This window comes from Siphateles boraxobius, unplaced genomic scaffold, assembly GCF_051911475.1.
Source record: "Siphateles boraxobius isolate OS27281-9 unplaced genomic scaffold, OSU_SipBor_1 57, whole genome shotgun sequence".
Classification (NCBI taxonomy): Eukaryota; Metazoa; Chordata; class Actinopteri; order Cypriniformes; family Leuciscidae; genus Siphateles; species Siphateles boraxobius.
In genome coordinates this window covers 1,012,634-1,025,000 of record NW_027509183.1, presented here as the reverse complement: position 1 = coordinate 1,025,000, position 12,367 = coordinate 1,012,634, and the positions used below count along the sequence as shown (strand labels likewise).

Sequence of the window (12,367 nt, the reverse complement as noted above, 5' to 3'; positions counted from 1 at the left end):
TAATGTTCTGTAAATAGATAAGATTTTACTTAGATTGTAGTTGTAGTTTATACAACATGTCGATCATGTTATACAAAAATATTTTAAATGACTGAATCAAACTGAAGTATAACCTGAAGTAGTTTTAAGGAAACAACTGCACATGTTCATGTTTACTGTGTATTATATATATATATATATTTCTAACACAATACAAGTTCGTAGTATATATAAGTAACAAGTATATAAGTAACTATTTAAGTATCTCAAATCCCAGTTTCCAAAATCACATTATTTTTTATGATACTATGTCTACATAATGGCTAAATCCTGCTTATATTATTATAAATACACATTTTTTAATAAATGCAAAAATGTCAAAATGATTATTATATATGACTCAACTTGACTAAAGGTATAAAGTATAATGTATAAAATAATTAATCAATTTTAGAGTCACTTCAGAGTCACATCAAATATAAATAACATCCTGGAAACAATTGCACATGTTAATGATTACAGTGTCCTGTTTGGCTATATATTATTCAAACACGATGCAATTTTGTAGTCTAGCTAGGCTATAACATATATAGAATAAACGCATAACTATACTAGTGTCTCAAATCCCAAATCCTACGAAAGCATTTTGGGCACCATCGGTGCGTTCCTGCATCAGCTGTGCTTATATGATGTGTATAAGCTCTGTGTGTTTTGAGCCACAGCCCTGGTCTGCATTCTGCAAACGAAACCTGTTCAAGCAATAAATAAATAAATAAAGCGTCTGTGTTCACGACTTACCTCCAGAAACAAGTGCGCTTTAAGCTTCCTCTCCAATGCGCGCAAATGCGTCTTAATCCAAAGTATCTCTGATAAAGTGTCCGTCTGGGTGTCTGGGTCTCTGGGTCTCTGGGTCTGAGCTGGTGAATATCACGATATTTATTCCGATGGTGATGATGCTGATGCGGGGCGGGGATAGGAACAGTCCCACGCACACACGCACACACACACACACACACACCGGCGGAACGAGTCCGGTAAGCTCGTTAGATCAGTGAGTAATGCCACATATCAGTGATGTAATGCTGAACCCAAGACCCAAGAAGTATGTAGACACTTACAAAACGTATGCATTAGACAACATCAAAGAAGCGTTCAGATATATTGTAAAGAAATATAGCAAAAACACGTTACAATCATAATATCAGAGAAAAAGAGGCAAGTGATAAAACATAGTGTTAAAGACAAAAACGTTTGGAATGTTGATAGTTAATGTGCGGAACAACTTCATACATAATACAAATATTATAGCTAAAGAAATGTGAACTTAAGGGAAGGATTTTTCTGAAAACAATAAAATATTCTTTATTCCTATTTCCCCAGCTGTGCATCTGTCAGTCCATTAGACTGTTCATAAAAGACTGGGCTTTACTCGGCATAAAATTAAGACAACAAATTAGACTAAATCACCCAGGGCGCCTGTGCTGTTAACAACTTACCCTGGTGTATATTTAGCTTATTCCACTATTGTGTGGGTGTATATTAAGTGTGTGTTTTTGAGGGAAAAATATGTGTGACGTCTCAACTTCCATCACGGAACCAGGCGGGTTCTAAAAAACACTGGTGTGTGTTTCCTCGGGTGTGGAGATGACAAGAACCGAGAACGTAAAAGTTTTAGTTGCTAGTTCAAAAGAGGCTCATGTTAACTAGCGACGACGGCTTGATCGCTATTATTAACAGAGTGATATAACTGTGTGATGTTTTCACAGTTCAAAAAACTAAGAGTTAATAATGAGTAACTTACATTTTGTCACAATATTGCTCGCTACTTAGTTGTTTTTGCTCCCCAAACGAAAATAGATCCAAACAAAACCACTGGAGATCCTGATCCATGTTTCTTGATGCTGTTGTTGAATGAATCGGTTCAGTGAATAATTCAATGACTCACTCATTTGTTTCGTTCCTACATAAAAACATTGTCTGCATCCAAAATCGCATACTTCCATAATATATAGTAGGCGAAAAATATTATGTGACAGTATGTCAGAATTCACAGTACACATAAAACAGGCAAAAAGCAACTATGACCTAGCTATTTCTTCCAGCGAGATTCTGAAGTGTGCATACAATGGACTCTGGTTGCTTCTCATTTCTTATTTGTGCATCCTCGTTTCCTTTCATCGCTTCCTTTCCTCGCGTCTCAGCTCCACCCCTGGATACGAGGGAAGGGTGCGAGGAAAGAAAACGAAGACGGAGGAATAGAATGACAGCTTTTTTATACATTGGAATACTTGATCACTCGAGTGTCACTTCATAGCGTCATCAGCAGCGCTCAAAGGATCTGCCCTCATGTTGTTGAAGTTTGTTTATTTAAGAAATTAATAAGAAATAATAATAAAGCAAGATACCCTGTTGAAATATGTGAGATATGTGGTTTATATAAACTGCAAAGGTAAAGAATAAATTAAAATGATTGTGACAGATATGAAGGGGGAGGAGAATTGATATTTGCGTCACGTTTGGTCAATAAAACACAATCTCGCATAGGATACACCTGTGTATCCTCGCTCATGACTCCTCTGAAAGCCTCCTCACTCCTCGATCCTCGCGGTGCAATAATTGAGATGTCCTTCAAGATGGCTGAGCTCGGTCGGTTTCCGGGTCGTAGGATGGAGGACGGAGGAACGGGCATAAGTTAGATGATGTCTATGGGAACGAGGAGACGAGGAGGGATATTGAGAAGCACCCACTATCCCATGAGGCCACAGGAGAGGATATGTGAATGGCAGTGAATTGACGTAACTGACACTGGTAGGTCACATGATAATGACAACCTGGCGGATGTAGTATGTCTGGAATCAAGCGTGCCGCACGCGATATTTTTTTTCACAGGATGGTAGGGGAAGACTCATGAATATTCATTAGGGAACTCATGCCTGATTGGTCTGATGACCTAACCCCGCCCCTAAACCTACCCCTCACTGGGGGTCTGATGACCTAGCTACCCCTAACCCCGCCCCTAAACCTACCAGTCACTGGGGTTAAAGGGTTAGTTCACCCAAAAATGAAAATGAAGTCATTAATTACTCACCCCCATGCTGTACCAACCCCGTAAGACCTTCGTTCATCTTTGGAACACAAATGAAGATATTTTTGATTAAATCTGAGAGGTGGATCACTGCTACATAGGCTGCCAGAGGGAATGAAACTTGACGGCCCAGAAAGTCATTAAAGAACATGTTTAAATATTCCATGTGCCTACAGTGGCTCAACTATAAGTTTATCAAGCGACGAGAATACTTTTTTTCCGAAAAAAACCCCATAAATAACGACTTTATTCGACTATTCCTTTTCTTCCTTGTGGGCCTGAGACGAGAGTTCAAGAGATTTCCACGACGCATGCGCGAGAACTGAACAAGAAGTAAAGGAATAGTCGAATAAAGTCGTTATTTATGTTTTTTTTTTCGGAAAAAAAGTATTCTCGTCGCTTGATAAACTTATAGTTGAGCCACTGTAGGCACATGGAATATTTAAACATGTTCTTTAATGACTTTCTGGGCCGTCAAGTTTCATTCCCTTAGGCAGCCTATGTAGCAGTGATCCACCTCTCAGATTTAATCAAAAATATCTTCATTTGTGTTCCGAAGATGAACGAAGGTCTTACGGTGTTGGTACAGCATGGGGGTGAGTAATTAATGACTTAATTTTCATTTTTGGGTGAACTAACCCTTTAAGACCAATCAGGGATGAGTTCCCTAATGAATATTCATGAGTCTTCCCCTACCATCCTGTGAAAAAAAATATCGCGTGCCGCACAAGCCCTGAAAAGTGAAGCCAAAGCGTCTCGATCGCCCCCCGGTGGCCGGTCCTAGTATAGCTCATAAACCCCGCCTCCCCATGTTATTCAATGGGACGTGAAACCAACTAAACAATTAAATTACACTTCACATATCTTTTTTCCAAAGATAGTTTCTGTCATTTACTGTAGATTTCATCACGTCGATGTAATTTCAAGTGTTTGTTTTTAGTTAGTTATTTGATGCTATAAAAACGGTGCTGTGGCGTACATGATTGACAGCTGTGATTGACAGTTTCTCTGAGCAAAGTAGTCCCTGAAGCAACAACAGACTTTTTTTCGGGATCTTTGGAGGACTGAGGAGATTGGAGCTTTAAATGTAATATCTAAATTTCTATAATTAATTATTTCACACCGACATAATGGGTTGTTCTGCAGCAGAGGCGCGTGCTTACGATTGATTCAGCGAGAGTGAGGGCGGGACGAGAGCGGGACGTTGATTTCGCGGCTTTACTTCCTGCTCACTACTGCGCATGTCTGGTCCCGAAATCGCAACTGCGCAGACTCAAGTCCCAAGATGTCAGCGCCATATCGGGACAATGGCGGCTTCACTTCTCGCCAATGGAAGAGAACGAAGGGGCGTCGTCCATCTTTTTTACAGTTTATGTCTGGAATACATTCATAAACCCATTCATACTAGCCTATATAGAATATACTTTTCTAATGTTCGTGAAGTAATTACTTATTCAAAATAAGTACCTACTCATGAGAGTATGCGATTTGGGATACAGCCCCTGTTGTTGAGCGAATCGACTGTGTGGATGATTCAATGACTCACTCACTTGTTTCGTTCCTGCATAAAAACATTTGCTGAATTTGGAACCACATACTAGTAGGCTAAGAGTAATAGTATTCTAGTATGTGGTTCCGAATTCAGCAATTGTTGTTGAGCGGATCGATTGTGTGGATAATTCAATGACTCGCAAACTTGTTTCATTCATGAATTAATCAGTTGAATGAATGATTCAAAACCCACTTAATTGTCGCCACCTACTGGTGTAAAGATGTAATCCCCACTAACAAACCAGCCTGACAAAAAGGGGGAAATCAGTTGTTATGTAGTCGTATGTTTGCGATGAAAGTGTAGTGAATTGATGTCACGCGATGTTATTTTAATTCAAGTTGATTCATGTATTGATTCAAGGCAGAATAGAAGAGAAAGATAATTTTTATATATTATACAGTATGGATATAGTGCTCTTCGTGACAGTCTGTGTGTTGGTTTTGTGTGACTCAAGCATGTTATCTGTATAATATTACACACAGATTATCACTTGTATCATCAAGTATGCACGATAACAGGAAACTTCTGTGTAAACACACATCGAGAGCAGCTGGAGCGGTTCAGGACGTCACATCTACGTCTTCTTCGTCACTAACACCAGAACATCATAGTGACCAGAACGGACCGCCACCAAAGTGCCATACGCAAATGACAGTAGAATTTCTGAAATGTGGCAACATGCGATTCATAAGAGCATCTGATTAAAAAGATTTATTAGCTGTTTACCCTCCTTCTGTTTATTTACTCACCGATTACATGTTTCCACAGGACACTTCTGAGAGTTTCTGTAGGCCGAAAGAGTCATTAGATTCACTTTCAGAGAGCAGATTATTCACAATGACGCAGGACATCAGGCTGATCATGTTACTGTGGCTATTAGGAACACAACAGTTTGTGTAAAATGAACATCTCTGAGGAACAAGGCCATAAAATACACCTTTTATTTGGACATTTAAAGAGAAAACGGGTCATGGCTGTGATGAGGAGTCCTGAAATGAGACCCAGTCAAATGATAATTCATCTGATATTATTAAGCTATTTTTAAAAACTTGATATGTTGCTTTTTATGCATTAGATTAAACATGAATACTTGACCTTTTTTAAAGTTGCATTGCTCCCAATAGATTTTAAAACAATTCAGTCGAAATTCTTACAGATTTACACATCAATCCTTTGACAGTAAAAAAGAAACAAATGAAGGAAACTCCATCTTTCAAGGCTGAGAGAGGTTATATCGGTAAATCTGTCCTCTTGCAGGGTGGCACCGCAGGAAATCATCATGAACAACTCACTTTTCGAGGAAATGATCACATATTTGTGATTTTAAAATAAAAAAATCATCTCAGTTTTTAGTGTTTCTATAAAATTAGACAATTCAGCTATAATTTTAATCTACAATCTGTTTAGTTTAGATAGTTCTTAATGCTTATGTTATTGACATAATTTACATTAACAACTTTTTTATGAAACCACAAGAAAGATGTGAATAAAGACTGAGAGTCAATGTTCAGAAACTATTATTGTTTTGAACTTTGTTGCATGTTTTGTCGAGTGTTTTTGTCAAACTTAAAAATAGTTTATTTTTAAAAATTAAAAAAATGCCATTATTCTTTATGAAAAAGTTAATAATTTTGATTTTATAGACAAAATATTTTAGTTTGTCTTGTATATTTTTTGATTACATCAGATAACATTTTAAGCTGTCATATTGTCACATTTCTCTTCCATACTTTCAGGGTAAATAAAAACACTGTATTATGAAACAAAACCATAGTAGGCTACTCGACGTGTCTGAAATTAATGTGGGAGAAAAATACCGGTAAACTCTGAGCCCCAAGTGGATTTACACAAACTGAGAAAGTCAAAAAGGTTATTGTTCAGAAATGTAAGTACGGTATGATGATTTGATCTTCTATTGGCCTACTATACTAGTATGTAGTAGCTTATTGTAAGTACGGATGTTACTTTGCGAGTCTGCTCTATTACAATATTTACGGGAAAGGAAAGTTTCAGGAAGTAGAGAAACTCAATGCTCTTCTGCTTTCAAACATAATCACAAACATTTACTTATTTCAGAAAGAAATCCGTAGATGTGTAAAGATCGCAGGAATCGTCTGTTTTGAGAAGCGTTTTGGAGTAAATCAGATTAAATCTGACAGCAGCAGGTAAAATCACTTCACATTAACGACGAGAGCTTTACTGAACATATATAATATACTGCGAATAAACAGCTTTAAACATCTGGACTTTAGTATTATTAGCTGTGTGATACAGCAGCTTAATGAAAGTTTGATAATCTGATCTGATCTTGTGTACAAACATGGCGCTGATTATAAAGAAAGCAGCGTTTCATAACATCAAATTTGTATGAATTTAGTTCAAAAGTTTGAGGTCGGTAATATTCTGTACTGTTTTTGAAAGAAGTCTCTTCTGTTCACCAAAGCTGCATTTATCTAATCAAATACAGTAAAAACAGTCCCCGTTTTCTATGTGAATATACTGTAAACGGTAATTTATATCCTGTGATCAAAGATGAATTTTCAGCATCATTACTCCAGTCTTCAGTGTCACATGAACTTTCAGAAATAACTATAATATGATGATTTGCTGCTCAAGACACATTTATGATTATTATCAATATTGTGCTGCTTCATATTCAGTTATATTTTGTTTTTAAATGTCTATAGACTAACCAAAACCCTCACATATATACAGCATACTAATAATAAACTAAACATTGTTTTTATTAATAATAAAACACTTATAATTTTTACTATTGAGGACGTCCTCAGATGCCATATTCAGCTCCTGTATTTTCACACACATATGTGATCCTAGTACACATGTATATCTGTGTTTTTAACATTAATGGTTGTGATGGTGTTCCTCTCTCTCTCCAGGGTTTGAGGGTCCGTCATGAGCCGTCCTCCATCCATGCAGCCGCAGATGTGTGGCCCCTGGGAACTGAAGGAGCGACTGGGAACCGGAGGCTTCGGGAATGTCACTCTCTGGCAAAACAAGGTAAAATATGATTCCTAACAAAGATGCAGTCAAGCATAGCACACTCATAAACCCAATGCATGCTCATCCCTCAACGAGATTTACACCAGAACCTTTTCCTGGATCAACATCCTTGTGGCTGCTGGAATAATATTCCTTTTCTCAGTCAAGTTAGTTTAAGGGTTTTAACAACATTCTTATCAACTTCTCATGTTCCTCAGATTTTTAGGGCTGAGTTATAAAGCTTGGGATGCTTTAAAAACGGGCCTAAAGTCACATAAATCTAAAGTGTTGTGTTATATGTGAATCAGGCTGGTTACACAAACAGAAGTAGATGACGGTGAAGCCGTTCTCATGACACTCAGCATGTGTCAGTCTATATTTACTGTCTGCTGTGCATTAGGATCACGAGGAGCAGCGGATGCATTCAATTTATTTATTGTTTCCTGTTTAAATACATTGTGAAATGCATATTTGTATAGTATATATAGGTGTTATTGCAGATGCTCAGTCTGGAGAAAGGCACACTATAATTATATTAATTTATGGTAGGTGATTCATGATCCGAGTGGATCCAGATTTAAACCTTACTTTTTTTTCCTTTTTTTTTTTTAAATTGCTCTAACATTCTGCTCTATTTCTATTTTACTAATCAAATTAGCAAGTTTGGGTAACACTTTATTTGGTAACACTTTATTTTACGGTGTTCTTGTTACATGTTCTTACCATAGTAATAACAGTAAATTATGCATAATTACATGCAATTAACCCTCAACCAAATCCTAATCCTACCCTAACCCTATAGTAAGTACATGTAGTTTGTTAATTTTACTCAGTACTTAAATAAATAATTACACTGTATCAATGACACATTAAAATAAAGTGTAACCCTTTATTTTAAGGTGTCCTTGTTACACTGTAATTATACATTTAAGTACTGAGTAATATTAAGTATCTACATGTACTTACTATAGGGTTAGGTTTGGTTAACTGCATGTAACAATGACACTGTAAAATAAACTCTTACCCAGGTTTGTGATTGATTATGTTATAAATAACACGGATCATCAGGCTGGTTCAGGTTTTAACTGAAATTTGTTAATTGTTAACTTGTTTGAAAATGGTTATTACACAATATATTATGGAATCTTGTTTCCGCCACAGAATAAAAAATAAAAAAGCAATTGCGGCTTTTTTTCCTCAGAATTGCGGGATATAAAGTCAGAATTGCGTGATATAAGTTCGCAATTGTGTGTTATGAAGTCAGATTGTGAGATATAAACTCACAATTGGATTATAAAGTCAGAATTGCGAGATGTAAACTCGCAATTGTGAGATAAAAAGTCGCAGTTATCTTTTAATGAAAAATGGCACTTCATCATGATGACACACGTTGCCGATCACTGGTTTAGGATTATAATTGGAATTCTATTATAATTCTATAGTAAACGGTCGTCCCATCCCATCCTGCTACAGCAAATCAGGATAAAGGTGTTTGAACATCCTAAAATAGAGGCACTTCAGATTCCCATGATTTAACCTTCACTGGAACTCTAACAATGAGATTAAAGGAGGAAATGCATCTATACCTGCTTTGTCCCACTTCCTGTCACGGATGACATCAGGATCACTCATTGCCTGTTGTAGTTACACTGAAACACAGACATCCTTAAGAGGTTTACTGAGCATGACGGTTATATAGTCTTCAAGGAATGCTGAAGAAGATAAAACATTAATGATTCCTGTTGTTTGCTGTTACCAGGGTTATTTTAATAAGTCTTCATGTTACTTTATTAATTAGTGATCAGATGCACCATTTTCATACGCTGGACCATAAAACATTTGAAAAAATGTATCTAAAGAGCATATCTAGTCATGTATAACACTCATATCTACAGAGAAAATCTAATTTTATTGTCTTTATATCCTGTCCAGCACAGTTTGTGTTCAGACTGGTGGTCAGTGGTGACATCATGTCATGTCACCAATAATCAGGGCGTTGGTGAAGCGGATGTTGATGAAGCCAGTGTGAAAATGCTGTTTTTGTGTCTGTGGCAGCGCTGTATGTGCAAACGTCTGAGACCACATTGAATAATCATATAAAATAAGTGTAAAATAGAAGCATTTTCACCATAGATGTGTGCCATTGCAGTTAAAGACTCCTGAGTCCTGTCATGATGTCATTGAGTTCACTAAATGAAAAATGCACCATGTTTGCTTACTCACCTTGATTGCATTGGTTTCTCTCTCTTTCTGCCATTTCCGGCTGATGTCACCGGTCGTCATAATTCCTGTCATGAGAAGTGAACTAAAAGGAAGTATCGTAGGAAATGGGCAAGATGGAAATCAAGTGCCGCCTAATAGATTTCCTCCCTGAATGTCACTATAGTATGACATAATTCTTTACCCGTTACAGAGACACTCATTGTTTATCACTCATTCATTATGCTTGTAGACTCACCTTAGGATCCAAAGGTCACAGAAACATTTCACCCTCATGACACTTTAGACAGTTTCCAAAAACAAACGTGCATAAATATGATATACAGTGGCTTTCAAAAGTATATGGACACTTATAAAATGTCGGAATGGCATTACATTATATATGTATATATACAATATTTTTATTTTGGGGGGGGGGGTGCCCAAAATACACCTTTTAGTATAGGTTTAATATGTAATTATTTGTTAGTTTTTATATACCATGTATTGTTTTGCTTGTTTATATGTAGTATGTTTAAAAAACGCATTATAAATAAAATGTGTTATTATTCTTATCATTAAAGCAAGGGTCATGTATTGTGAAGAAAATAGTTCTAATGGTGAAAATAAATATCTATCGTGAAATGTAACCGGATCACCATTGTTTGTGCCTGCTGTATATTAAAGGAACACGCCGACTTTTTGGGACTTTAGTTTATTCTCCGTATCCCCCAGAGTTAGATAAGTCCATACATACCCTTTTCATCTCTGTGCGTCCCGTAACTCTGTCTGACCCACCCACCGCTAGCCTAGCTTAGCACAAAGACTGGAAGTAAATGGCTTCAGCTAGCATACTGCTCCCAATAAGTGACAAAATAACTCCAACATTTTCCTATTTATATGTTGTGATTTGTATAGTCACAGTGTGTACAAATAACAAGGTCATATGAGATATATTCTCAGAAGACGAAGCACTGCTACTTGGGGCGGAGTGATTTGCTCTGAGACGCCCGTTGGTGAGTTCGCTCGGAGTGTTGCGCTCCGCCCAAGTAGTGCTTCGCCTTCTGAGAATATAGTTCCCAATATGTATACGGTTAAAAGATGTCTGTGTCTCATTTGACCTTGTTATTTGTACACACTGTGACTATACAAATAACAAAATATAAATAGGAAAATGTTGGCGTTATTTTGTCACTCATTGGGAGCAGTATGCTAGCTGAAGCCATTTACTTCCAGTCTTTGTGCTATGCTAAGCTAGGCTAGTGGTGGGTGCGTCAGACAGAGTTACGGGACGCACCAAGATGAAAAGGGTATGTATGGACTTATCTAACTCTGGGGGATATGGTGAATAAGCTAAAGTCCCAAAAAGTCGGCGTGTTCCTTTAAAGTCCCCCTGTGTTGATAATCCAGCTTTTAATGTTGTTTATGTGTCTATGTTGTGTTTTTAATATGCTTTAAGACAAATAATGTGTAAATTCATTAGTCGACAGCATTGCTGAGTATTTTCTCCTTAAAACTGCATTGAACCAAAGAAAGTCTCAAAAACATGGTTAGAAATCGCTGGTGTTTCTGACGTCACAAACTACCTTGTAACCAATCAGATGAACGTGTGATCGTCAGCGAGTGGATCTCTGAGCTGTGTGAGTGAGTGGAGGCGGGGCTCATTTGCATATTCATAGGACCGCATATACTAAATGAGGCAAGGGAGTCGAGTTACATTCAAGATATTTTAAGGCATGACAGAATTTTTTTCTAAGGTATGGTGAGTTTTAAGGGATAGAATTATTGACTACAGGGGGACTTTAAAGTACCATTGTATTACCATCTGATACCATCAATGCACTATGGCAGGGGTTTTCAAACTTTTTGTGTGTGTGGACCACTATTTGTAATCAAGAATTTTCACGGACCACCTCATAATACACATAATAAAATATATCTACACACAGTCCTTCCTGAATTAATCCGCACCTCTAAATAGGCTTACTAACATTAAAACTATAACTGGTCATCACATCAGTACAACAGATTGTTAAAAGAAAGTTTACTGCACACAACGGCTGCCACAGATTTAATTTATTTATTTACTCAAGCGCCCGAGGGCATAATCAGGTTCATTTCAGGGATGCAAACATGTATGGTCAAAAAAGAGAGAGGTAATCGAAGCCCTCGCCCCGCCGCAAATATCCAGATACTTACATTGCCGCCAATGTAATTGGCGCTAAGTTGTGCTTAGTAGCTAATAGATTTCCACCACCGAAAAACGCTTGCTGTAGCTCTGCTACAAGATTAATTTACGGAGAAGAGAAAAACACCCCTAGTGTTTGGGTGCACGTGCATTCTTACATTCTTCATTGACTGAGCTTTCAATGTTTACGGAAAGGATGAAGCTGATTTGTTTGTTTTTGTCACATGAACTGCGGTGCGTTTGCGGCATTATGAAAAGTTGAGGTGTTTTCATCTCGCTGCGCCGCGCGCTTGCATGAAATAATGAACTTGAGAGCGCAAAAGACACGATATGTGAACGGCCCCTTGACGAGCTACCTCCA

At 37.4% G+C, this 12,367-nt stretch overlaps 2 protein-coding genes across 2 annotated transcripts in view; one reads left to right on the top strand and one right to left on the bottom strand.

Moving 5' to 3' along the window:
* The window catches only part of plat (plasminogen activator, tissue), a 24,563-nt gene extending 23,524 nt beyond the window's left edge, over window positions 1-1,039 (bottom strand). The window contains exon 1 of the mRNA XM_077206905.1: window positions 778-1,039. The gene's annotated coding sequence lies outside the window, so the exon portion shown is untranslated. The remainder of the gene's footprint in view (window positions 1-777) is intronic.
* A 5,502-nt stretch (window positions 1,040-6,541) lies between these two features.
* Window positions 6,542-12,367, top strand: part of ikbkb (inhibitor of nuclear factor kappa B kinase subunit beta) — a 34,079-nt gene continuing 28,253 nt past the window's right edge. The window contains exons 1-2 of the mRNA XM_077206919.1: window positions 6,542-6,781; window positions 7,517-7,637. Of these exons, the coding sequence (XP_077063034.1) occupies window positions 7,533-7,637 (105 nt within the window). The 5' untranslated portion in view covers window positions 6,542-6,781; window positions 7,517-7,532. The remainder of the gene's footprint in view (window positions 6,782-7,516; window positions 7,638-12,367) is intronic.